General features: G+C 41.9%; 4 protein-coding genes across 7 annotated transcripts; 2 read left to right on the top strand and 2 right to left on the bottom strand.

Moving 5' to 3' along the window:
* The first annotated feature begins 1,735 nt into the window (after positions 1-1,735).
* On the top strand, positions 1,736-9,516 carry LOC139535541 (bactericidal permeability-increasing protein-like). Its single transcript, XM_071335037.1, has 16 exons — positions 1,736-1,817; positions 4,752-4,869; positions 4,964-5,078; positions 5,198-5,329; positions 5,643-5,798; positions 5,948-6,011; positions 6,171-6,231; positions 6,453-6,544; positions 6,648-6,824; positions 6,914-6,973; positions 7,148-7,315; positions 7,419-7,486; positions 7,578-7,620; positions 7,707-7,770; positions 9,082-9,158; positions 9,274-9,516. Exons 2-16 carry the CDS (start codon positions 4,767-4,769, stop codon positions 9,310-9,312), a joined length of 1,419 nt encoding a protein of 472 aa, XP_071191138.1. The 5' UTR covers positions 1,736-1,817; positions 4,752-4,766; the 3' UTR covers positions 9,313-9,516.
* On the bottom strand, positions 9,492-14,178 carry cdk5rap1 (CDK5 regulatory subunit associated protein 1). Its single transcript, XM_071335036.1, has 13 exons — positions 13,591-14,178; positions 13,393-13,496; positions 13,257-13,291; positions 13,048-13,148; positions 12,716-12,926; positions 12,403-12,523; positions 12,056-12,286; positions 11,459-11,556; positions 11,284-11,339; positions 10,959-11,089; positions 10,580-10,729; positions 10,023-10,175; positions 9,492-9,768 (listed from the first exon to the last, which is right to left on the bottom strand). Exons 1-13 carry the CDS (start codon positions 13,877-13,879, stop codon positions 9,637-9,639), a joined length of 1,812 nt encoding a protein of 603 aa, XP_071191137.1. The 5' UTR covers positions 13,880-14,178; the 3' UTR covers positions 9,492-9,636.
* Positions 14,179-14,521: 343 nt separating this feature from the next.
* On the top strand, positions 14,522-18,216 carry ghrh (growth hormone releasing hormone). Of its 2 annotated transcripts, none has more exons than XM_071335039.1 (6): positions 14,522-14,647; positions 15,172-15,262; positions 16,986-17,090; positions 17,226-17,330; positions 17,707-17,835; positions 18,002-18,216. In XM_071335039.1, the coding sequence occupies exons 2-6, from the start codon at positions 15,180-15,182 to the stop codon at positions 18,072-18,074; spliced, it is 495 nt and encodes a 164-aa protein (XP_071191140.1). In that variant the 5' UTR covers positions 14,522-14,647; positions 15,172-15,179; the 3' UTR covers positions 18,075-18,216. The 2 variants fall into 2 exon arrangements, with proteins under 2 accessions (XP_071191140.1, XP_071191139.1); XM_071335038.1 differs by having other exon boundaries at positions 14,564-14,658.
* Positions 18,217-18,356: 140 nt separating this feature from the next.
* On the bottom strand, positions 18,357-27,352 carry rpn2 (ribophorin II). Of its 3 annotated transcripts, XM_071335033.1 has the most exons (17): positions 27,247-27,352; positions 26,559-26,746; positions 26,262-26,357; positions 25,917-26,092; positions 25,602-25,677; positions 25,327-25,461; positions 24,933-25,109; positions 24,469-24,587; positions 24,232-24,337; positions 22,312-22,403; positions 22,039-22,153; positions 21,648-21,929; positions 21,223-21,318; positions 20,808-20,883; positions 20,564-20,693; positions 19,811-19,905; positions 18,357-19,012 (listed from the first exon to the last, which is right to left on the bottom strand). In XM_071335033.1, the coding sequence occupies exons 1-16, from the start codon at positions 27,257-27,259 to the stop codon at positions 19,854-19,856; spliced, it is 1,929 nt and encodes a 642-aa protein (XP_071191134.1). In that variant the 5' UTR covers positions 27,260-27,352; the 3' UTR covers positions 18,357-19,012; positions 19,811-19,853. The 3 variants fall into 3 exon arrangements, with proteins under 3 accessions (XP_071191134.1, XP_071191135.1, XP_071191136.1); XM_071335034.1 differs by lacking the exon at positions 19,811-19,905 and having other exon boundaries at positions 27,247-27,351; XM_071335035.1 differs by lacking the exons at positions 19,811-19,905; positions 27,247-27,352 and adding an exon at positions 26,994-27,091.
* Positions 27,353-27,438: the final 86 nt, after the last annotated feature.

Below are 27,438 nucleotides of genomic sequence, written 5' to 3'. Positions count from 1 at the left end.
GGGAAACAAAAACAAAACCAATGGAAAATGAAAAGTGGATCGGCAATGGCTAGAAGACCGTCGACGTCGACCGCAGAGCACCGCCCGAACAAGGAGAGGAACCGACTTCGGCGGAAGTAGTGACAATTGGACGATATTGATGTCCTGCCTGAGCATTCGAAATGTTACGAGTACTTTTGGGTGCCAGAGAAAATGTACGGGAGTAAAAAGTACATATTGTCTTTAGGAATGTAGTGGAGTAAATGTAAAATTTGTCAAAAATATGAATAGAAAAGTAAAGTACAGATAACCTAGAAAACTACTTAAGTAGTACTTAAGTATTTTTGATTTAAGTTCTTTACCCCACTGCAAGTAAGACACAAGTTCAGAGACATTTCTATCCATACATAATGAATTTACATTCATTTGTTTTATTTCACATGTGAAATGAATTATAGAGCGATAATTATTCATAATTATGGAGGCATGACTGTTTTTTAGTTTGTTGCTGATATCCCTATTTTACATGTATTTTCAGTCATCATTCCAGTCATCTTGATGTTTGCTTAGTATGATATTTACATTGAATTAAAGCCTGATAATCTGAAATAATCTCATACCGTACATATTGTTACCATTGTCACCAAGATCACCATTCCTTAAATGTGTCACACCCTGATCTGTTTCACCTGTCCTTGTGATTGTCTCCACCCCCCTCCAGGTGTCGCCCATCTTCCCCATTATCCCCTGTGTACTTATACCTGTGTTCTCTGTTTGTCTGTTGCCAGTTCGTCTTGTTTGTCAAGTCAACCAGTCTCTCTTTTTCTCGCTCTCCTGGTTTTGACCCTTGCCTGTCCTGACTCTGAGCCCGCCTGCCTGAGCCTGCCTGCCTTCAGGTACCGTTGCCCCACCTCTGGTTTACAGACACCTGCCTGCCTTGACCTGTCTATTGCATGTCCCTGTTGGAATATTAAACCATTGTCAATTCAACGTGTCTGCATCTGGGTCTTACCTTGATTCCTGATCAAATGTGATGATGTACCTGGTGGGCTGATTAGTGAAGTAAAAAGAAAGTCAATATCAATATTTACAAATAATGTATTAAATTATCTATTAGGCTAAAGCAATCATGTGTTATTAAGAGCACCTACACTTAATGGTTTAATTGCTTTACAAATTGTACTCCGGACACCAGAGATGGACTTGATGCGGAGGTTGGCTCAGAAATGATGGGCAGATAGTGTTAGACTGACATCTACTGTGACCAAAACAAGCCATTTTTACATCCTAAAATATCTAATTTCCACAAGCCAGTTTGTTGCTTGGATGGTTATTCATTATCACAATCAAAATCTTAGGGTATTGCAAAAATACCAGTCTTCCTTCAAAAAGCAAGACCACAGTAATTCTTGTTCTTGATAAGAGTCAATGACGGAATGATACACTACAAGACATTACTACTGCAATTATTAGTTGGCTTTGCATCAAACCATGTTACCAAGTTCCATTGGTACTCATAAACCTTCCATTGTTTACTCTTTACTGTATTGTATATCCTGAACAAATCCCTCTCTGAATGGTATGAATTAGTCTGTTAACATAACTAAGGGAACAGCTAACATTCACTAGATTGTCCTCCTTTGCACAAAATTCGCTCCATCCTCTCCATTATCCACAGAATGGGTAGTCTCAGTAATTCCATTTCTCAAGCAACTCTTCCTGGTTCAGAGAAGTGAATTAAAGGCCATGTGCCTCTCTTCCCCTTTCACTTTGCCCTGCCATCAGCCAGGGTGCAACAACAACAGAAGTTCTACACCACTTTCTTACTAGTGCAAAAGGTAACTACAGAGTTGTGCATGACTAATTATGCTTTATCTAATACAATGTAACTCATATATGTTATGAACGGTACTGTATACCATATAGACTGTTTCTCTCAGTTTAAAAGTGATCTTGCGTTTAAAGAAGTGTCAGGGTATGAGAGAACCCATGTTGGTGTGTTTTGCAGGTATTTATGGCAAATGTATTGTAGAGTGCCGTGGTGTTATTTTATGAAAGCGGTCACTCCTCAATCACCACTGAGTAAGCAAGCTAGATGGTGGGTGGCATACAGTGTGGTAAATTATACAGTCTGTCAAAAGCAGTGTTGGGGAGTAGTGAACTACAAGTAATTAAACTACATTTTGCAGTAGCTTCAAATCTAGGTAGTGTTTTCATCAGTAATGAATAACTTTTTTTGCCATGTAGCGCTGTACTGTTGGTAACTACTGAAACTACACAATATGTTTTTGCAAAAATAAAATACATGTGAAGTAGGCAATAATGTCCTTTCTTTTTTGGCATCAGACCTGCTTAATTGTCACTTGAAACATTGTTATTGTGTTTAATGGGCTAAATTACACATTCACATATGTTTTTGCATTTTGATTTCTATAATAGTTCCGATTTCGATATGAAAATTCTCCACAAAGTAGTTTGGATGTAGTGAACCACTTTTTCAAAGTAACTTCAGTTAAGCAAACAATCTTTTTCTTATGGGTAGCTTTAGCGTAGCTTAAAGGAAAATTCCACCCTAAAACGATCGGTTCATATTTGTTTCATTAGTCCATTGTTGACATAGTCCCAAACTATTTTGCTTGGCAGCAATCAAGTTTTCAAGATAGATAACTTAAAGAAAACAGAAATCCTCCCCATATGATACATTCTGCAAAACGCAGCATCATATGATGCAAAATGCATCATACGGGGATGATTTCGGTATTTTGAAAGTTACAGCTTGAAAACATTTTCCTTTAACTTCTTCCAGCATAAAGTAATTGGTAGCTTGGTAAACTATATTTTCCAAATAGCTTTTCCAAAAGTGCTATCTTTTTCTCTGGGTAGTTGAGGAACTGTCTATATGTGGTTTGAGAATTTCTTCAACATTCTCAATTTGAAAAGCCACCTAAAACTAATTCCAGTGGGGATGGCCTTCAACAAACAGCCAACTCTCTACACCGAGTTCCTTCAAACGCACTAGTCACATGTCTGTGATTTAGCAAGCCAAATCTGTCTACTTTCTTTTCCTTGCTTCTGTTAATTTCAGGCAAAGCATAATTCAATATAGGCCCAGCTCACGCTAACTCCTCACGGGTCATGTGTCTTTATCTGCAGCTCTGACAGAAACACTCAGCTCTTTCAGAGCCCTAAAGTGAATCAAGTCTGGATTGTACCATTTGGGTTTCTTCCCCATCCCCCAGGGCTCCAATCAGGACCTGTAAGGCCACTGTCGTGGCTGATTACATTATCTGATTGTCTGTCATTCAGAATCAGTTGCCAGTCAACAGAAAGAGGTTATCATTTCCAAAGTGATGATCACTGGGGTACTAAGCATGAGCATCTGTTGGTCTGTTAAAATTATGAGATCAGATAATGATACCAGTTCAGTTTCCTTTTTTGCCCTTCTGACTGGCAAGCCCAAGATTGTGCAACTCCTCTTTAAAAGGATATGAAATATGGGACTTTGTTTCCCCAAGTGTTGATGGTGTCAGGGAAGCTGCGTGCAACAAAACAAGAAGTATTTGTCCATACAGAGGCAGAACTGAGCGTTTTCCCCTGTGTGCGGCTGCTCGGCCATGGAAACCCATTTCATGAAGCTCCCGACAACAGCTCCCACTGGAATCATGTAGTAACCAAAAAAGTGTAAAACAAATCAAAATATATTTTATATTTGAGATTCTTCAAAGTAGCCACCCTTTGCCTTGATGACAGCTTTGCACACTCTTGGCATTCTCTCAACCAGCTTCACCTGGAATGCTTTTCCAACAGTCTTGAAGGAGTTCCCACATATGCTGAGCACTTTTGGCTGCTTTTCCTTCACTCTGCGGTCCAACTCATCCCTAACCATCTCAATTGGGTTGAGGTCGGGTGATTGTGGAGGCCAGGTCATCTGATGCAGCACTCCATCCCTCTCCTTCTTGGTAAAATAACCCTTACACAGCCTGGAGATGTGTTGGGTCATTGTCCTGTTGAAAAACAAATGATAGTCCCAGTAAGCGCAAACCAGATGGGATGGCGTATCGCTGCGGTAGCCATGCTAGGTAAGCGTGCCTTGAATTCTAAATAAATCACTGACATTGTCACCAGCAAAGCATCCCCGCACCATCACACCTCCTCCTCTTCCATGCTTCACAGTGGGAACTACACATGCAGAGATCATCCGTTCACCAACTCTACATCTCACAAAGACGGCTGTTAGAACCAAAAATCTCCAATTTGGACTCATCAGACCAAAGGATTGATTTCAACCAGTCTAATGTCCATTGCTCGTGTTTGTTGGCCCAAGCAAGTCTCTTCTTCTTATTGGTGTCCTTTAGTAGTGGTTTCTTTGCAGCAATTTGACCATGAAGGTTGATGTTGAGATGTGTCTGTTACTTGAACACTGTGAAGCATTTGTTTGAACCTTTGAGGCTGGTAATTCTAATGAACTTATCCTCTGCAGCAGAGGTAACTCTGGGTCTTCCTTCATGAGAGCCAGTTTCATCATAGCGCTTGATGGTTTTTGTGACTGCACTTGAAGAAACTTTCAAAGTTCTTGAAATGTTCCGGATTGACTGGATAGCTAAATTATCCATGATATGACCATATTATAACTATTCCATGTCAGCTCAGAACCATCCCTGTGGGTGTGGGGGAAGCCCAAATGTCTGAAGAATGTTGCCATTTCTATTATGACAAACAATTCACCTGCATTGTAGAATAGATATATTATTGTTGGTTTGTCCTCCGTACAGGTGACTGCAGTCAAGATGTCTCCACGCTGTTGGCTGGCTCTGTTGGCTCTCGTCCCCTTAGCTCTGGCCACCAACCCTGGAGTCAAGGTCAAACTCACAGAAAAGGGCATTGAATATGGTAGGTGTAAGGCAAGGGCAATAGAGCTAAATGTGTGTGTTTGTGTGTTGTGATCATTCTGTCCCAATCCCCTGCTATCCTGTCTTGTTCACAGGCAAACAGATTGGGATGGCATCTCTGCTGCAGAAACTCAAGACCATGAAGGTCCCAGACCTCTCTGGGACAGAGCGAGTTGCTCCCATTGGCAAGGTCAAGTACAGTTTGACAGGGTAAGGGAGTAAATCCAATATATTGCATTGATCTGCATATCTCATCTAAATTGTTGTTGATATAGTCAACTGTGCTTACAAATATTACAGTGTTCACAATACTCAATTTTATCCACCAGAATAACGATAGTGAATCTGGGACTGCCGAACTCTGCTCTGGCACTGGTGCCAGATACTGGAATCAGCCTAAGCATTACTAATACCTTCATCAGCCTGCATGGGAACTGGAAGATCCGATACCTCAGTTTCATGTAAGTGCATCCTCGGGACCAGCTGGATTGTTCCAAGCAAGCTGGAACTAAAGACTGCACACCAGTGGAGGCTGCTGAGGGGAGGACGGCTCATAATAATGGCTGGAACAGAGTCCGTGGTTTCTGTATGGTCGATACCACTCCGTTGACTCCATTCCAGCCATTATTATGAGCCGTACTCCCTCCCCTCAGCAGCCTCCACTGCTACACACCCAGTACATCCCCAGGACAAGGTTTGCACAATTTTCTCTTGGGTCTGTCTATAAAACAAAGGACTCGATCCACAATCCTTATTTTCTCGGTAACAATCTAGAAAAGACAGTGGCTCCTTCGACCTGGAGGTGAATGGACTCACTGTCACTGACAGTATTACAATCAAGAGTGATGAGACTGGCAGGCCAACGGTCAGCAGTGTCAACTGTGTGGCTAACGTGGGCAGTGCCAGCATCAAGTTCCATGGTGGAGCAAGGTAACTAGACTATAAAGCTGCACAAAAAACTACAGTCCACTAAAAACTTTGTGAGAATGCATGTTACCGACTAAGGAAGCCTAATCAAACCGCAGTGTCATAAAATTATTGCAATGTGGATTTATTGTGCTTTGGTTCTTGTTTCCCAGCTGGCTGTACAACCTTTTCAGTGCCTACATTGACAAGGCCCTGCGCAGTTCTCTGCAGAAACAGGTGAGAGACAGTGTAATGCCAGACCGCAAACTCAACCAATAACTCTCTTCCTCTCTGACTAATCTCACTTCCTCTTTGACTCAACTCACTTCAACAATCACAACTGGTTATTCTTCTTCTGTTCTCTTGGCAATAATAATCGCTGTTTCATTGTTACAGATCTGTCCCCTAGTGGCTGATACTATTACTGACATGAACCCACACCTCAAAACTCTCAATGGTATTTTTTTTATTTTTTTATTTCACCTTTATTTAACCAGGTAGGCTAGTTGAGAACAAGTTCTCATTTGCAACTGCGACCTGGCCAAGATAAAGCAAAGCAGTTCGAAACACAACTTGTACATAAGAACGTATGATAATGAATCGATTAGTTCATTATTGTGTAATTCATAGGCTACTAAATTGATTAAAATATATATATATTATTCTGCCATTTTGAAGTTCTAGCCAAAGTGGACAAGTATGCTGAAGTTGAATATTCCATGGTGACATCACCCACCATTTCAAATGCCTCCATTGATTTCAGCTTGAAGGTGAGAACTCCAGATTTCCAACTACAAATGTATCCGTTGAAAGGTGTAAACAAGCAAGAGGCATAAAGGTCAAACCTCTCTATCTCTCTCTCTCTCTCTGCAGGGTGAGTTCTACAACATTGGGAAGCACCAGGAGCCTCCGTTCTCCCCCACGCCCTTCTCCCTGCCTCCTCAGGTCAACAACATGCTCTACATCGGAATCTCAGCCTTCACCACCAACTCTGCAGGCTTCGTGTACAACAATGCTGGAGCACTTAGCCTCTATATCACCGATGATATGGTGAGGATCCCTTCACAACTGCAAACGTGTTTGTTCCAGACTCGTCCACAGAGTGATACAGAGTCCTCCTCTCTATTTTCTCCTGACAGATCCCTCCAAGCTCTCCCATTCGGCTGAACACCAGAACGTTTGGGGCCTTCATTCCAGAGGTGATAAACACAACCCACCATTGTCTTCATTTTACCTCACAATATTCAGAATAGTACAGAATGACATTACTGTCCCTCTAGAAACGGAAACACGCCTTTGTTCAAACATCTAAGTAAGGATACCATGAGTGTTCTTCTCAGGTCAGAAGAGTGAAGATGTTCTTCTGTGCTCAGATATCCAAGCGTTTCCCTGGCATGATGATGAAGCTGCTGGTGAAGACGGTGAAAGAGCCCACCATCTTCTTTGAGCCCAACAACGTGACTGTCCAGGCCAGTGGCAGCGTGACAGCCTACGCCATCCAGCCCAATACCACCCTCTCTCCCCTCTTCGTCCTCAACATGGTCAGTCAGTCACTATGTCAGTCACTCAATCAGGAGGTAGAATGCAGTAGGTCAGACTGTCAGAGTGATACATAACTCTACAAGCTCTCTGTTCTCACTACAGGAGGGTAGTGTCAGTGCTCGACTGTACGTGACCGGGGTGAAATTGGCCGGGGCTGTCACTCTGAACAAGTGAGTATGATTGTCTACACGGTTGCAAAAGGGGAAGAAATAATTTTTCTGGAACTGACAAAAGAAACTGAATGCGGTCTGCTTTTCACAGAATTGAGATGACTCTGGAAACGAGTTATGTGGGACAGTTTCAGGTAAGAATGACATATTCAGAGCTTGTAACATGAATATTAATAGCTTTTTAAACACTTAAACACACTGAATCTAAACACTGAAACAGGTTCGATCTCTTGACAACATCTTCCTGATGGTTCTGAAAGTGGCTGTGATACCAAAGGTCAATGGTGAGTGCTTTCCTTCCTTGATTATTTATATTTATCCTCTCTTTTGATATTTTAGGTGGAAATTGTGCACCAATATTGAATTTTAAAAGCCTGTTATATTAAATAAAGTGCCCATTAATATCAACCACATGGAGAATACAATAAATCTGTCACTTCTAGGAAGATTTTAACCCATTTAATTCCCCAATTTCTCCAAGTTTAATTAACCATCATTGTAAAACCCTAGATATTTTGTTGCTTTGTGTTAGGTGAGAATTATCGGTTAATTGAATGATTAGAATATTCCGCCCTGAAACATATAATTGTATGGAAGTGTTTAGAATGTATAACATCCTAATCAATAAATGTGTAGTCCTAGTCAGGATTAGGGTAAAGACAATATGTCTTTATGGTATTATAAACACAGACTGTCTGAGCTTGGTGCCGACCTGACTAGAGATTTGGGAAAAGAACAGGGACAAGGTCACTAATCTCTGGCGGCTGGGTAGCAGGACGTGTGTGTGTGTGCGTTAGTTTGTATGCATGTGTGTGTGTGTGCGTGCGTCTGTTTGTATGCATGTGTGTGTGGGTATGGTTGTGTGAATGTGTGGGCGTGAGAAGTCAGTATAAAATGAATTGTTTTGTATTCCAGACTTTAGAACGTTCCGTGAATAAACCTTTTTGACTATTTAGCTGGGCCTCCTGTTTCATTCGACCAGGATCTTACAAATTCTGGTTTGCAGACTGAGAAATATATTTAAATTGGGTTATGAACCTGGAGAACAAAATTCTCTTATCACTTTGACTAAGTCATTTCTGAATATTATTTATTTAATGTGATTAGTGATTAATTTACATCTGTCCCTCATTTTAAGGTCAACCCTGAACTCTTGTTTCAATATGATGAAAATAATCCTTTTTAAAAATGTTAAAAGAAACATTGAACATCTAATAGTCAAATCAGAGTGTAAAAGCAGGTGAGCAGGTTCTACTCTTTTCAGCCATTTTCTTGTGTTTTGTGGTGGACAACTGAGTGGGTCGAGCATAACACGTCAACCCTGTTACGCATAGACAGGCGAGAAATGTTAACAATTTCATTTTTTTTTTTTTACTTGCATTCAATTACTCTCCCTGTCGCACACAACAAGCTTCTAATCCCCCTGTCACTAGGGGATTTATGAATGATTTAAGATGAAGTCATCAATCCTGTTACCACATTTTAAAAAATGTACCTCGAGGTTGGAAAACATTTTTTTTGTTGAAATCAAAAGTGTATTGGTGGAAGGACACATTGTTTCTGCAATGATTAACCACTGTGTTTTTATCCTATAGCTCGCCTAGAGAAGGGTTTTCCCCTTCCGTCTATTGGAAAGATGAACCTTGTCAACACTCAGCTGCAGGTCCTGAAGGTACATTATATCTAAGAGCTCAGTGCTACCAACATCTATCATTTACAATATCTCCTATACTATAAACAGTGTGTGTCCTATATTTGACAAGCTACTGTTGCTTTTCTCTCTTCAGGACTACATGCTGATTGGGACAGACGTTCAGTTCACATGATAAGTGCCATGTAAATCTCACTGCAAATCAACAATCAAATCAAACCAACGAGACATGCAATTAACGTTTAAAAATCTAAATCTATTAAACATAACACCACATTCTTAAATATCTTTCAATCGTTTCAGTATTCCACTTTCGTCCAATTTATAATTAATATATTTGTATAATCAAACAAATCACAATAAAAGGTTTTTTATTTTATTTCATTTGACAAGTCTTCTTCAGTCAGTTGTCTCTGGATTGGATCTTTGACGATGTTACATCTGCGTCGTGGTGCCACAGAAGACGTCCACTCCACACTCACTTTCAGGGTACAGAGTACTAGACACCGTGTCTAGCGACTGAAGCCAGTTGTCCGTCATGGCGGTGGTCAGGTAAACGTGTGGCTGAGTCACTCAGAGAGGTGTGGCTGAGGGCGTGTCCTCTCAGGCTCTGGGAATTGGCTGATTCTATCTGTATGGGAGACAGGCCAGTCAGTCACAGGGCAGGAATAGCGCAGTTCTAAGCATGGTGCCCGATTACCTTTAAAATGGCTTATTTCTTGAAAATAACTACTTAAGCCCTTATAAGGACCTAAGCATTTAAATAAACATCCATCAAAGCAAAGCTTTTCATACATACAGAATAATTGAAAGAGAGAAGTCTTGTTGTGACTAAGTGTGATAGAAAATGTCGTATGAAACAGCTACGGCAGAATGAAAGTGTACCTTGACCAGGACATAGTCTCCCGGGTTGATGGGGGAAGTGTGTGTGTCAGTGCCTGTGTCAGTGGGCTGACCAGCCACTTCCTGCCGAGGGAAAATCACCTTCACGTTCCCATCGTTCCTCCCACACAGATCCTGAGCTGATCTCTTACTCTCCTGGGGGGACGTGAAAACAAGGTCAATTGATATTGGAACGATGTGGGACAATTAAGTACCATTGCCTATATGTGAATTAAAGTGGGTTTTACATGAGTCGCCCGGGCGAATTTTGAATCCTCGTTGGCTCGACCTGCTTTAATACTACGTTTGCATGCCACGGGTAAATATGAATCGGTCCGGTCTAAATTGCTAGTCTCACCATGCAGGGTAAGTCTGAGGTGTAGGGAGCAGGGGCTCATGGCTCAATTCATTTCTATTTAAAGATGTACATTATGCTAATAGTAACCATATAATAAGTAGGGATAGCAGTTTCTCCCCATCAGGTCAGGTGGAAAGGCCAAGCATTGGGCACAAGATATGAGGAGCGTTTTATTTCAAGAGCAGAAAAAAATGGTACTCACTCCCTCCACTAGGACGAGCTGTGTACAGCCGATGAGGGCGGAGTTGACCTTGGTGGCCTCCTCCCTGAACATGCCGATGAGCTCCTTGAGCCGCCGCTGCTTCACCTCCGCTGGCACGTCGTCCTGAAGACGATGGAACGCATGGGTTTTCTGGGAGAGAGGACACAGCAGTGTACACAGGATATACGGCATTAACACAATAAATGACATTTCATTTACTCTTGAAAATATTGTCTAATTTAGAGGGGCCTGGACTTCGTAACACAACCTCTATAGACCTCCGGGGGGAAAAACTATGGTTGCGAACCCATGCTCTACACCAATGGTATTGACAGAACATGTGGAATCATTTCCAGTACGTTAATTGAGTTGAACGGACCTTCCGCATACTGTAGGCAAAGAGGAAGCCCACGTTGTAGTGCACCTCCCTGATCAGAGACAGGGTCTGCAGGTGGTCCTCTTCTGTCTCCCCACAGAACCCAGAGATGAAGTCACTGCTCAGGCTCACCCCTGAGACAGACACACAGGACTGAACCGTCACTGACCCAATGGCAATAAGACAGTCGGTGCTTTGAAAAGCATATTACTCAAGATGCCGTTGGCATGCAGCCAATGTGCATAGCCGAACCAGTCTGCAACGGTTACCTGAATTCACAGCAACTATTCATCAGAAAGAAACGTATAAACAAGTTGAGGTGGTCTACCTGGGATTATTCTCTTGATGTTATCCACAAGCTCCAGGTAAGCCTCCCTACTATAGCTGAAATTTCCAAAATGGACACAATTAAGACGACAAACATATTTGAATCTGTTTTCATGGATGTCGTTACATTTCTATTTGAGAGCAGAGTAAAAGCTGAAACAGAAGAGCTGTATTACCCCCTCCGCATGGCCTGTAGGACTGTGCTGCTGCCACTCTGAGCCGGGAGGTGGATCTGCTTACAGATGTTCGCCCTCTCTTTTATCAGCTGCAACACCTACACACAAACACCAGGGTCACAATGTCCACGTCAACTTTTCAATGCTGAGAACAATCTACTTTATAAACTGGGTGGTTCGAGCCATGAATGCTGATTGGCTGACAGACCATATACCACGGGTATGACAAAACATGTATTTTTATTGCTCCAATTACATTGTTAACCAGTTCATAATAGCAATAAGGCACCTCTGGGGTTTGTGGTATACGGCCAATATACCACGGCTAAGGGCTGTATGCAGGCACTCCCCGTTGCGTAAGATCAGCCCTTAGCCGTGGTATATTGGCCATATACCACACCCCCTCGTGCTTTATTGCTTAAGTATATCCTTCAATGGTCAAATGTTTACCTTACATTTTTGCTTGAGATTAGTGTATGTGTGTAGCAGTGAACAGAATAAGAACAAAGTGCATTCTTTACAATCTTACAGACTATTAGAATAACAATATAATCCCAATACTATTAACATCAGTTTGCCTTTGGACTCCATTTGTACCTCATCAGGGAAGTCCTTGGGATGAGGGGAGGTGAACCTGATTCTCATGCCCGGGTCTATGAGGGACACTCTGTCCAGCAGGTCAGCAAAGCGCAGGCCCCCGGGCCGGGCTCGGTACACCGTCCTAAAGCCCCGGCTCAGCTGGCCTGGCTCTGAACTACAGAACTGCTCCTCTGATGTGTCCCTGTAGCTGTTCACATTCTGACCCAACAGGGTCACCTCCTTCACGCCCTGGTACAGAACAAAAACACAGCAATGTTACAGTCCATTAAGTCCAATGCATACAGTCCATTAAGACACAAACAAGAGAAGTAACTGCACACCTGAGAGACATTTAAAACACTGACCTGCTCCGACAGGATATGGACTTCCTCAAGGATAGAGGACACTGGTCGACTCCTCTCTCGACCTCGAGTGAACGGGACAATGCAGTAGCTGCACATGTTATCACACCCTCGCATGATGGACCTACAAAGCAGAGAGGGACATGAGGATGCAGGATCAAGGCCAATGTCCTGTATTCAATTCTATATGCAATTCTAGGGTCCTGTGTAACTCTTCTGATCGTAAATGGTCAAATGCACCAGAGTACATTCAACCTGACGAATAAACACTTGCCTAGCTGTACAAGATGTGACAGACAGTCAGAGAGACACTCACACAAAAGCGCTGTAACCCTGGGGGGAGTGGTGAACTGGCATGACATCAGCATATGTCTCCTCTAGAGACAGCAGCACGTTGCTAGCCTGCTGACCACCATGGGCCACAGACAGGAGGCGAGGAAGGTCCCGGTATGCATCTGGACCAGCCAGAACATCCAACAGCTTCTCCCTCTCCAGCAGCTCAGACTTCAGCCTCTCGGCCATGCAACCTGGGGCCACAAACATACAGGGGATCAGAGCCAGCATGAATGCTGTGTTAATCCTAGAGTGTCGGTTCAGTCAGAGACATCAAATGTATCATAGTCACAAGTCAGACTGTAACTCATTCACCTAAGACTCCAATTTTCATGGGTACGCGGGTCTTTAAGCGTCTTTTCTTCATGGCTGTGAGTTGCCGTAGTCTGTTCCAGATTGTTTGTTCTGCTTTTTCTCTGTGCGAAGCAGAGCAGGGAAAACCTTGCTTGAGTATGTTGAAAGTTCAGTGAACAAAACTTAAGTAAAAATGCCTCCCTCTGTCCCAAAAAGACTTCGAACTTTACCTTATGGAGCATGTAACAAGGAGGACAACATCAGCCTGAAAGAGATAAAATGTATATTTAAACCACAGGTTTCTGTCAATAGAAATATTTGGTAATGCACATTTTAATCCTCCTAAAACGTGAAAGTCATGTGTACCTCAGCGACATCACTTGTGCGCTGATATCCCTTCTTCTGCAATATTGACCAGGCAATTTCTGTGTCGTTGACGTTCATCTGACAGCCATAGGTTTCAAAACACACTGTAAAAAAAAAAATCAACATGGATTATTTAAACGGTCATTAACAGAAGACGATTTTTTTGTTATCCGTGATGTGAAAGTGCTGTGCACAAACCTGTCCTAGAGTTCCCAATTTCTGAGTCCTCAGGAAGATATGCATGCTTGTCAGTGTCTATCAAATCATCAGTGATAACAGGTTGCTGTTTGTTGATAGAAGCTCCCTTGACAAAGTCATGAAATCTTGGACCTGTGGCTATTTGAGTCTTGAATTTATCTGCCCTGCTCTCCTCGTTAGAATGAACGCTGACTGGCTTTGAACAACACAATCTGTGTTGCAAGCTCCATCTAGGTAACCATTGTTCAAAAGTAAGAAAAATAGGTCTTAAACGGTTGGTGTTTCTCATATTTGTCAAATACGTCTTACCGCGACATTTTTGCAATGGGTGAAAATGTGAAAACAATGTTCAAAATAGCTAAAGTTAGCCAGCTAACGTTAGTGGCTTGACATCTGAAAAAGAGCCCTCCGAATTTGTACTCAGCAGGTGCTGCAGCTTTCGTATGTCATCATTGTCGGTTGAATACTAAATTTGCCCTATTGAAGTCGTTTTAATCCTCAAGTTGTCATTCGGTACACAAAGCAATTTGCTAGCGTGATCTTCACGTCTCATGTGTAAACAACTGCCGTCTATCAATCGCGTCCTCAAGGACGTACAATATTGCGGTCCGTCTTGAACCAACTATTTTACAAAAGGTTCCACTGTGACAGTGCCATCGTTGTGCACCTTGAAGTATTCTGTACAGAACTACAGAAAAACGGTTCCATAAATATACATTATATTCCAGATGTATTTAAACAAATAAAACATATAGATAGATGACCAATGAAAGAGAAGGGAGAGAAATCTAAAACATACCTCAACCAGTACGGTGAAAGGAAGAGAGAGAGATAAAGAGAGCGATAGAGGGGGGGAGTGGGACATACAGAGAGGAGAGAGCGAATTTAACATCAGAGGTGATGTCACTGGTGTCTTTGATGGGTTGGTTTAAAAGGTTTATTCAGAGAGTGATGTCCACAAAAAGCTGTTCCAGCATTTCTTCTGAGATGATGACCTGAACTGACATCAAGGACTGCAGGAGAAGGACCCAATAGAATTAACGCACACTTAATCCAGGTAACTTTAAGGTAACTAACTTTATGTTTCAGATTTGATAGTGTTTGTGTGTCAAGAAGACAATTTGATGATATGATTACATACATTGATATTGTAACCTTTTTAACTATATGTCAATCACTTTTTTTTCTTTTTTTTTAATATAACATTTCTATTGTTAACATCAATCATACGTGGATGTTTAGTTATCAAATGCAAATCACTACACGTTTGTGCTTTAATTATTTATTGGTTGGAACATCAAACAAAAAATATATTACCTGAGTAAAGTTACCCATTTAGTGGATAAAGACATTTCACATTATAGCAAATATTTACTTAAATGTAGTTACATATTGCTACACTGAAAAATCTAAGTAACCATCAGAACAATATAGCAAGGCTTCAAGTCTACCTCTCCTAGAGAACTCAATGTCTACTGCAGTGATATCAGATCAGGGGCCAAGTGAGGAAAACTGGCTTCAGTGTTTTTTCTAATGTAATTTTAACACTGCCATTTCTTCTTGCTGGCCATTGTTTTCCAGAACTAGTCATGATGATGGATAGAGCTGTACTGCTCGTTTTCTGCTGTCTGGTGATGTCTGTATCAGTTGCCCCACTCTACCCATCTATTAGGTAAGAATCCAATCAATCTGCATGATAACAATTTTGTTTAAACATTTAAAGTCATTTTAATAGCATTAAAATGTGTCAATTATAAACCAACATGCTAATTTGACAAACATTGTATCTAACATGGGTTGTATGACGAATTGTCCAATATAATTATTATTTAGAAAATGTTTCTGATAATACATTTTAAGTTTGCTATCTAAAAAAAGCATGCTGATACTACTTGAGTTTAAATAATTAAATATTAATATGATTGCAACTGTTAAAGCTCACTAACCATAATGAACTTGAATTCGAAAGAGTTATTTATGATTCTAGTAGATTACTGCTAGAGCATCCAAAATAGTTTTGCCACTTGTCATATGATTAAATTACATTTTGAATCAATTAGCTTTTCATGAACCCCTAGTAGCTATGTCAGTAGTGGTGTGCATTACCTTTTGAGTGACATTTACAACACTCCAATGTGTAAGTGTTCTAATACCAATCTCTGGGGAACAGCAACTGAACCTCCTCAGTAAAATATGTTACTAACCCTCTTGTTAAACAGGCAAATGACGCAGAGCTTGTTGAGTGGAATGATCCACACCTGAACTGCAGTTATCCCCCCTACTCTGCCCCCAGTCTCCTTGACCAGGGGCCAGGTATACACAAATACTCTCTGCTAGCTCCCTTTTCAAGAATTCAATTTTCACCCTGTGCTGCTGAAAAAAATGATGTAATGCTTCATCCCACTGATGGACGATGTAACAATGGAATGAACATGAGGTGTGGTTAGTAACAGACAAAGACTGGACTGCCAAGAGAGAGCAGAAAGAAACAGAGAATAATTGCAGCCAGCAGTCTGTCTCTGAACACCATGCTCTAAATCTATCAGGGGTCTGTGCCTGTCATAGTGTGTGCCCTGTCTTTTTATTATGCTAACAAGGGTCAAGATGTCTGGATTAGTCACTAAAATGTGTAACATTTGCACAGCACATTAATCACAGCATTCAGGGGCAAAGTATGAGACCATTGTTATGCATATGCAGAAAAAAACATCTACTGAAAATGGTCACTTGACCTAACTACAATTGAGATAATGGCATTTGAAATATGGTTGTTGTTTACGATCATTTTGAATGTTATCTTTATAACTCCCTATAAAGATAAGAGCTGCCCTGACATTTTTGTTGTTGCGATTTCACTTGGTTTTGCGAAAGTTACCGCACCAGTGATACACTTCCTCATGCTTGTCCTGCAGTTGCCGAGATAAAACATGAAAAAAGCCTCCATAACACCCATATAAACACCCAAATATGTCCTTTTAGAAACGGCAACGCTCTCGGTATATTGATGCAGGTCTTTCGATGTTATACTCTTGAAATTGTTATTCCGAACTTAATCTAAGTGAAATCTCACAAAAAGTGTCTGACTGCCCACTGGGCACAGACGTCAGTTCAACGTCTAGTTTTGATTTACATTTGGATGAGCTGTCAACTAATGTGAATTCAACGTGAAATCAACAAAAATGTAATCGTGTCACTGGATTTAGGTTAAAAGTTGGGTAAAAGAAAAAAAGACCTAATGCCCTTACCTTGATAACTTTTTGCAAATTCAATCAGTTGATTCAACTTCATCACATTAGATTTTTAGGGTTGAAATGTGGAAACAACTTTGATTCAAACAGTTTTGCACACTGGGTGGACACGTCATACCATATTTATGTGACGTGTTTTTCCCCCAGGTTTGGTCAGAGGGACACGTCCATCGTGTTGACCTCCTCTATAGAGCATCCCATGCAACTGCTGGAAGAAAACAGCACCCCCTTGACGAAAAAAGCCGAACTGCGGTCAGTGCCACCCCCAAATCTGAAATAGCTTTTGTTGTTATACAACAAAAAGGAATCAAGGCAATGACTGAACTTTCAAATTCTATACATCTATCCATGAAATGGTCATGTGCTCCCTCCCATCTTTCATCTCAGATCAGGAAGACATGCTGATGCTATCTTTACCAACAGCTACAGGAAGGTTCTAGGTCAAATCTCAGCCAGGAAGTTCCTACAGAGCATTATGGGAAAACGGCTACAGTGAGTAGCGGCTGTTTATGCAATCTGTCAGTAAGGATATACTATAGTTAAGCAATAAGGCCAGAGGTGTGGTATAAAGCCAATATACCGCTGCTAATGGCTGTTCTTATCACGACACAACGCGGAGTGCCTGAACAGTCCTGAGCTGCAGTATATTGGCCATACATCACAAACCCCAAGGTGCCTTATTGCGATTATAAACTGGTTACCAACGTAATAAGAACAGTAAAAATAAATGTTGTCATACCTGTGGTATGTCTGATATACAACAGCTGTCAGCCAATCAGCACTCAAACCACCCAGTTTATAATTAAGTATAGAAGCACTAAAAATGTTTATACTGTACTTATTCTACTCTTTCTTTTTTCAAACCCAGAGTAGAAGGCCGGAGCTATAATGTGAAATGTCAGTCAGACATTTACGAGGGCACCTACAAACAGGACCTGACATCAGTTCAGAGAAAACAGAGTTACAGGGGACAGCAAAACAATTTCAAGAAGCCAAGGTACAGTTCCCACCCAGTACATGGTTTGGAAATCATGATCTCACTGCAGACTGTAAGCCTTCAGGGCATACACATATGTTGCCAAATTGTAATATGTGAAGTGTGTCTCGTGGAAATGCATAGTTGTGATTGAACTGACATTCCTACTTAAAATGTTCTCTTCCAGACTTCTATGTAGTGAATGTAAGCGAGGACAAAGTGAAGACAAGAAGTGTTTATCTCCAACCCTAATGACCTGAAAATGTCAAAATAATAAATTAAAAGCTATTTTCTTATCAAAGCTTTGAGTCAAGAAAATCAATGTCACTCAGTTCATACACTCTGGAAAACAATTGTACTAAAGGATATGTAACCACAGTTTTCACAATAAAGCAAAGAGATTTGATATGAGTCTAGTGCGTTAATTTGACTTCCTTCTTCCAACTGAAACAAATACATTTTATAGGCACTATTATTTCAAGGACTTGAGTATGATAGAATTAGTGTGTATTGCACCAATAAGAAACAGCAGTACACTGAAATTAATCCCCATTTCTTTAATTACAAAAACATCAGATTTTCTAGGACTGCCCATTTTATTCTGGGGGGGGGGGGTCTTTATTGTAATGAGTGAATAGCTCACACCCTCCACATGTAATTCAGTGAGGAGACAAGCAAATAATTACAGACTTACGATGAACATGTCAGTGAAGCCACCTCAATCAACTTCTATCAAAAGACCTTGTAAAATTGATGGCTACCTTCTTGATGCAACTTTTTACAAAGCAGTGGTAAGATGGGCACTGAGAAACATGAATGTAAAAAAAAAAAAAATCCATCCACATTTCATTATGAAACCACAAAATTATATCCCCAAGCCCATTATAAAAACAAATATTTTAAAAAGGGCATTTGTAAAACAGTCAAACAAAAATGAAGTGCAAGGATGATTAGTGTTACAGACCTCAGTAGGAGCATCTGTGTCAGTAAGCATCTGTCCGATAAAATCAAAGGTCTCGGTAGAGTTAACATTTACTTTCAAATGAAGTCAAACTGCATTTCAAATTTTCTATTGGATTCATGGAATAACATGCCTTTGATGACAGTCTGATGGTTGATGTGTCCTTAAATGACTCCTTGAAAACCAAGAACTAAGCATCTTAAGTCTCCAATCTTCGGTCATCATTTACTTGCAATTCTGCCAGAGAAGAAAATAGATACATTAGTATGTTTGTTGTACATGTTAATTATCAGACAAAGACCTTTAAAAAAATTAAATCTACAGTGAGCTCCAAAAGTATTGGGACAGAGACATGTTTTGGCTCTGTACACCAGCACTTTGGATTTGAAATTATACAATGACTATGGAGGTTAAAGTACAGACTGTCAGCTTTCATTTGATGGTATTGTCATCCATAAAAATCAGGTCAACCATTTAGAAATTACAGTATGATATGTGCGCGCATCTTTCTCACTCATCATTATCCTTTATCATGGTAGCATCCACATTAATGTAGAAGTGTTTAGAAACATTTTTACAATAAAAGTGACAATACATTTACAATTAATTTCTATTGGGCACTAAATTAAACTGAAATGAGATCTTAAAATGTAAAGCCCGCATGAGAAGTCCTGGATACATTAAAATCACATCCGATGTAAAAAACTTCATGCATTTCTTTCCAGCATAAAGATGAAGTGTACAGGATTTCTCCGCAACAGAATATGAACTGCAGAACAATGAGGATGATAGGATAATGCAGAGCTTAGCCAATGAGGAAGCGCCACACACATTGCATCTTTAGAATAACCATGTACAATTGCAGGCAATATTAAGATTAATAACTGGTGACATGGACAGGATGGAAAAGGTGAGCAAAGATGATTTTATGGTGGGATGAGCAAGACGCTGGTGAGTGAGCACTGCGCCACACAGCCATGCATTATACAGGGCAATGGGGATGCACTGGGATGCAGTCCATAGAGATGCCCTTACTTCAGCCTGGAAGACTGGCCCTTTGTTATTAGAAAACAGGCCTTTACCGCAGGCTCCTATACTTTGCCAACCTACTACTTTGCTCGGCGGCAATCCTGAAAGAGAGATGTAGCAAGGAGTAGACAGGAGAGTTAGGGAGACAGGAGCGCACTATAGGAGACGGTGGCTAAAGAAAGAAAGTCAGGCTAGTCAAGTTTCATCAATTGTGAAATTAAATCAGCTGACTCTACATCAACCAAAAGGAGCATGAGACTAGAATATGGTTAAAAGGACTGGGTCAGAAAGGACAGAAGTAAGGTGCAGTAATTCCACAGTAACACTAGGCAATTAGAGCTTGACGCCTTCAGCCAGTGACACTTATTACCGCTGTGTCTCTATGGCCTTTGGAGAGCTCTACATGTGCAAGGCTTGAGGGGAAAATCACCCACACAGTTCAATCTGGCCAGGCCCTCTCATGCTCGCAGTAGACATACGCTCTACAGCGGCGGCTCCACTTCTGCTAGCCTGGCAGGGCGAGGGGCCCCTGGGGGACACACACTGAGGGGGCAGCGCGTCACAGTAGACCCTTACACACGATCTCAAGGGCCCTGAGTGAACGTCCGGCAGCCACAATCTCAGAGAAGCACCAAGAGGTCCCAAAGCCCCAGAGTCCTTCTCATATGAAGAGGTCAAACTTTCTCCCTGTGGTCAAGAGCTCTCTAGGCAGAAAATCTGACAGTCAGTCTGTGTTGCGAAAGCTAACAGAAGCCATACCTCTTGACTGCTTTCTGGGCCAACATGCGGTTTCCAGCCAGGAAGGTGAGACTGCCGATGATGGCCAGGTACTTGAGGGTCTGGAACATGTTGAGGTGAGTCCAGTAGACGTACATCAGTCCCAGCATGCCTGAAACATCACAATAAACAGAGTAAAGGTGATAAACTAGGAAAAAGAGATATCGGTGGAGTGACAATGCCAGTAGTTTCCATTGTAATCCATGACTCAGAACTCCGTACTCACATGCGTGGCCCACATGGAAGAGGACAGCGCTGGGGGAGAAGCTGAAGTTTGAGATGTTGGCCCCGAGTTTGAACCACTGAACAGAGAGGGGGGCGAGAACATTGTTCATGGACCACGGCAGTACAACAAAAGGTCTGGAAATGGATTCATTTACAATGCACTGATGCAAGCCTTTTGTAGTATGGACAATGTCATCAAGCAACGGTGTCAGAAATTACATACAGCATCACTATTGTCATTTCAAATCAAAACAAGTGTTGTTAACCAAACTCCAAGGCTCATTCAGGAAGTATCAAGGTTTTATTCTAAAGGGCCTTGCTAAACAGAAAAGACAGTGGAGGCAGATATGAAAATGTTCTAAAAAGAAACCTTTGGACCTTCAAACAATTCAACAACTTGAAGTAAAGAGTGTCACCAGAATAAGCAGCAGCAGGAAGGGTGAGAGGACCAGGGCTGTGAAGGCGTTGGACACCACTGTGGGTGGCTTCTTCTCTGGCTCCCGGAACAAGTGCTACACACGACAAGAACATCAGGTCAAGTCCACCTATTTGTTTCAACGACCACGCACAACATGGACATTGGCGTAATCGTTAAGCCAAAACCGTAGCAAACGGAAATCAAGTTTTTAAATTGGACAAATTCAGGTAGTTCCCGCCCCGTTTTGTTCCTGGTGAATACACCCCAGCTATTCATCTATTTATTTGTCAGGGACCACGCACAACATGGATATTGCATCAGAGTTAGCTTGGCTATATAGCTTATTTCAAGCTATGACTAGCAACCAGAAGACTAGAGAAACAAACTAATGTGTTAGATTTACATGCAAGACTTGTTGTTTACCTGGATATCTGGCTTAGGCATGTAAAGGGTCTTAGATTGGATGGCTGCTGGGGCCTCCTCATCAAGGAACTTCAAGACAACGTCAGCCACGTTCCACAGAATGGGGTTCTCCAAGGTGGCATCTCCCACAATGAGGTGGAGGGCATATGTTCCAGACATGGAGTCAAACTCAGACTTCCTCTCGGCTGTGTCCAGCTCAAACTTGTAAAGGTTCTTACTGTCAGGCTCGGCCACAAACACAACCTCCTGGCCAGTTTTATGATTGTGCAACCTCACAAAGGTCTGGAGAGAAAGACAATAACAATACTCAAGAGATATAATAGCACAATGCAACGTTGACAGAATGAGAGTATGAACATAAAAATGTAGACCCACAGGAACAGCCAAATACCTGATGGGGCGTGAGCTCTACTCCAGTGTTGACATCCACTAACTGGAAAGTCATGGCAAAGTTCTGGTGGCTGTCTGCAGTAAAAGAGCCCTTGGCCTTGAAGGGATAGTCCACCCTGGAAATAAAAAAATATATACATTTTGTGTGGCTAATGCGTAAGGCCATGAGTTTTTCCTGACCATATAACCTGGAGGAAATAACTCTGGGTCTAGGTTATGGGTGTGACAAGGGCAGTATTAAAAGGGCTTCATATACGAGATTGGGCTCTCTAACCTGGATGTCTTGGTGCCGATGCTCTGGTCCTTATCCACTACAGACAGGTCCATGTTAGTGATGGCCACCTCAGTGGACACCTTCACTTTTAGCTGAAGGCATGTGGGGAGAAGGAGAGAGAGATGCAGGAAAATGAGAAATTCAAGGGAATTCATATGATGAAATTCACATGCAAATTTCAGGGTGATTAGTGTCACATTTATGGTGAATTAGTGTCAGAGAGAGTAAAAGAAAATGCTAGAGGTTAATTGCTTTGACACGTGGTTAAGTAACATAAAGGTTTGCAAGCTAATGAAAGCGGCAACTAAGTAAGAATCCTCCATTTTGAGCACAATGAACTGCTAACCTTTTGGCAAAAGCGTAAAGAAACTGACTTAACTTACAAGAACTGTAAATTCTCACAATTACAAATCCAAAACTATATACAGTGCATTTGGAAAGTATTCAGACCACTTGACTTTATCCAATTTGTTCCGTTACAGCCTTATTCTAAAATGGATTAAATAGTTTTATTCCCCCTCGCCAATCTACACACAATACCTCATAATGACAAAGCAAACAGGTTTAGACATGTTGGCAATTTTTTTTACAAATAAAAACACTGAAATATTACATTTACATAAGTACTCAGACCCTTTACTCAATATTTTGTTGAAGCACAGGCTCAGACTGGGCCACTCAATGACATTGAGACTTGTCCCGAAGCCACTCCAGCGTTGTCTTGGCTGTGTGCTTAGGGTCGTTGTCCTGTTGGAAGGGGAACCTTCGCCCCAGTCTGAGGTCCTGATCGCTCTGGAACAGGGTTTCATCAAGGATTTATGTACTTTGCTCTGTTCATCATTCCCTCAATCCTGACTAGTCTCCCAGTCCCTGATGCTGAAAACCATCCCAAAAGCATTATGCTGCCACCACCATGCTCCACCGTAGGGATGGTGCCAGGTTTCCTCCAGACATGACGCTTGGCATTCAGGCCAAAGAGTTAAATCGTGGTTTCATCAGACCAGAGAATCTTGTTTCTCATGGTCTGAGAGTCCTTTAGGTGCCCTTTACTGAGGAGTGGCTTCAGTATAGCCACTCATCCATAAAGGCCTAATTGGTGGAATGCTGCAGAGATGGTTGTCTTTCTGGAAGGTTCTCCCATCTCCACAGAGGAACTCTGAAGCTGTCTGACTGACCATCAGATTCTTGGTCACCTCCGCCAGCTCTAGGAAGGGTCTTGGTGGTTCCAAACTTCTTCCATTTAAGAATGGAGGCCACTGTGTTCTGGGGACCTTCAATGCTGCAGAAATGTTTTCGTACCCTTCCCCAGATCTGTGCCTCGACACAATCCTGTCTCGGAGCTCTACTGACAATTCCGTCGACCTCCTGGCTTGGTTTTGGCTCTGACATGCACTGTCAACTGTCAGACCTTATATAGACAGGTGTGTGCCATTCCAAATCAAGTCCAATCAATTGCATTTACCACAGGTGGATTCCAATCAAGTGGTAGAAACATCTCAAAGATGATCAATGGAAACAGGATGCACCCGAGCTCCATTTCAAGTCTTACGGTAAAGTGTCTGAATACTTACGTAAATAAGGTATCCGTTTTTTTCTTTGTAATAAATTAGCCAACATTTCTAAAAAGCTGTTTCCGCTTTGTCATTATGGGGTAGTGTGTGTAGATTGATGGGATTTATTTTAAAATCGATTTTAGAATAAGGGTGTAATGTAACAAAATGTCAAAAAAGTCAAGGGGTCTGAATACTTTCCAAATGCACTGTACCTTTTATACTTGGTGATGAGTGAACCATGCCCCCATTTTGGAAAAATGTAAACTGGCATAAACTAACAAATAATATAGAAGATTGTTTATCTTGCATGTAAGCGGGTACAAAATGATTCCCAATATATTTTATCTTGAAAAGATGGCCAGCTCACCTCAACCTGACTGGCAACCAATCGGGTGTCCCCGGTGATAGCCACAGTGAACTGGTAATATCCACTGGCTGGCTGGCTAGTCATGAAGTTCAGTTCAAAAATGCCACTGTAAAACAGGTAGAAAGAATTATTATACACTACAACGCAGACATACACAAATCATCCATATTAAAAATCAACACAACTAGCAACATTAGTGCCCAGACAAATTCTAATCCTTCTGTCTATCAAACTTACTCCCTGAGGGAGAAAGGTGCCTGGGTGAGTATGACGTTCTTAGAGACCACAGCTTGAGCAGATTCCACTACCACACTGGCTGAGGCAAGAGGATTGGAGAGGACGTCAGTCACCAGAAGCTGTGGTAAAGACAAGGAGGCAGAAAGATGTCAGTGAAAAGAAAAGCATAATGTGAGAGAGAAGACCATTGCTCAGTGGATGACTAGAGCAAGGTTTCCCAAATTCGGTCCTGCCCCCACCCCGTGTGCACATTTTATTTTGCCCAAGCACTGCACATTCAAAGCTTGATGATGAGTTGGTTATTTGAAATAAGCTGTCTAGTGCAAAAACTAAAAAACATGCAGCCGGGGCCTATGCGAAAACCTTCAAAAGTGTCTCAAATTGATGACGACCAAATAATGGACATTAAAAAATGAAGTGTAGTCAGTCACTGATTTAGAAACACCGGTCATAGTGGAGTATACCTGCAGGATTGGCTGGTTGTGGGAGACGGTGGCAGGCCCCTGGGCGCTGACGATGACTGGCACCTGGAAGCGGTTGTTGGAGAGGGCGGCAGCAGCACAGGCTACGCTGAATGCCTCAGACAGGGATTGCCAGGACTTCTTACTGAACACAGAGTTCACGAGCTGGATCACCTGGTCCTGTGAGGAAAACGGTTCACATTAGTTCCACATGCATAGTTATTTTAAAATAGGTAGGTTGGTGTTGTTATTCTAGATTTCTATTATCAAGTATTATACAGAGGTCTAATACATGACACATGTTCAGGAACAATCCATGGCCCTACTCACGCAGCCTGCTTTCCTTCAACTCCCCTGCATCAATCTACCACCCACATAAATTGTGAGAGCAGTTTACCTCTTTCAGAGGAGGCTCTGTGTCCACATGGTCTGAGAGTGTGTAGGCTGCTGTCACAAACAGGGCAGTTGCCTCAAGTCCCTCCTCGAACTGGAGGTACACTCCACCCAAGTCATCCAATCGTGCTGCAAGATCCTTAAGAGGGAGAGAAAGGTTAAAATACAACACCTCTGCTTAAGAAACCAGTTTGCATGTGAGTAATTAGTACCTTTGTAAAGTAATTTACCCAACTAAACCTGCAGCACAGCACCACCTGGTGGACTTGTGAAACTCACCTCAATCTCCTCCAGGATTCCTCCAAAGTCAGCCTGCTGGGAGAGACGGGTGGCAGTCTGGAGTGCCGTGGTGATCCTGTACAGAAAGACAAGAAAAGAACAGTCACAATACAATGACAAAACACGTCATGGCTTTAGATCCATGTCATTAGGAATATCTTCTGTTCAAAAGCAGTTTGTTTGAAACGATTCAAAGTAACAATTAAGTTCAGAAGCTTATTTCTACCAGTTAAACATGGCAGATCTCACAAAATATCAAATAAATGATCCAGCAGCAAGTCTGATCCACCTGCCAGGCTAGCAGGTATTACTCACGCCAAGACGTTGTCCTCTTTAGCAATACGGGCGACCAGGGCACTGACGACTTCCTGTGAAGCCAGAGGAAGCCCTAGGGAACTGAGGGCGCTAACAGCTCTGAAGATCTGCGTGACTGTGGAGTCCTCGCTGACTGCTGCCAGAAGGATGTCACGGGTCTCATTGGACACCGGGATCTAAAAGAGGATGAATAAAGAAGTCAACAGAATCAAGCTATTAGTGAAGAATTCACTGGCAGAGCATCCAAAAGCACAAACACAAATGTTGTTCGCCAGTTCATCTTGCTGGAGGAGCAAATGACATGTTTTGGTAATATAGAATCAAGCACCCTATACAAGTACCTACCTCACAGTCTGAGATGGCCTGACTGGCCTCAGCAGCAAAGAAGAGGGAGTCGACACTCATGGGGTCCAGTTGGGCCTTCAAGAAATGACAGGCATCCTGCAAAAGGAAAAACAAGGATTTGGTGAAGTAAAAAACTGTACTAGTGTCTCCCGTGGATTTTTTCTGTAGTGGAAAACATTGTGGACGTGAATAGCAAAGGTGCAAACTTAACATTAGTGCAAACATGTCATAGGCTACATGTTTTGGGTACTCCAGTCAAGCCCCTTTACTTCAATACTTAGTAGCCCGTTTTCTTACATTTTCATCAACAACTGAGGCTCCAAGCTTGCTTAGACCAACAATCGAGTAGTATGCTGATGCCAGGTCTGTGAAGGGTTGGCTCAGGAGAGCTTGAAGTCTAGCAACGTCTGACAGGGAAAGGTGATGGGATGGGGTCAGAGCCTGGGCTCCGAGAGCCACGGTGAGGAGGACCAAGCTGAACAAACCTGTGGGCACATACATGATGGTTACAGGAAATATTGCAACCGTTTTAAACGTGTGAAGTAGTTCGTAGACTCAATCATGCAGCCATTACACAGACACCCATGCAGAACATGCCATTCCTTAACTAGAGGAACCAGCTAGTTATCTAACTTACCTAACTAATTTAACTAGCTAACGTGAGCGAGAGATTTCAAACTCACTAGACAACGCTAGTTCGTATTCAATCCAATGGTCTTCATGATGACCTACCTGTAAAATACACGTCTAGCGAGATCTTGCTTGCTAGCTACGACAACCGTGTTAGCTAGCTTACTAACGTTCGCTTCCATTGGCATGGTCCTGCCACTCCAAATCCATTACATACCTGCACGCGCCATTTATAGACTAAGAAAACTCCGGTAATATAAAATCACCGCTAGATTATGACTAAATTATAATAACAACCATTAATATGAAGTGTACTTATATGGTATTTAGGGCAAACAAAACCTAAAATACTTACGAGGTTGGGCCATTTCTTGTCTAATGCAGCGTCACCAAAGAGCCGGAATTGCTTCCGGGATCCAAGCCTTGGACACTACCATTTCAAAGACAAGGGGTGGTAATTGCATTTTCAGTCTTGGTATGTATTATTATTATTAGACACACACATTTCACATAACGTATTGTGTCCAACTATACTACAATAAAATAA

Source organism: Salvelinus alpinus, chromosome 12 (assembly GCF_045679555.1).
Source record: "Salvelinus alpinus chromosome 12, SLU_Salpinus.1, whole genome shotgun sequence".
Classification (NCBI taxonomy): domain Eukaryota; kingdom Metazoa; phylum Chordata; class Actinopteri; order Salmoniformes; family Salmonidae; genus Salvelinus; species Salvelinus alpinus.
Note: the sequence above shows the minus strand (reverse complement) of the source record. Positions and strands in the feature narration are given on the sequence as shown.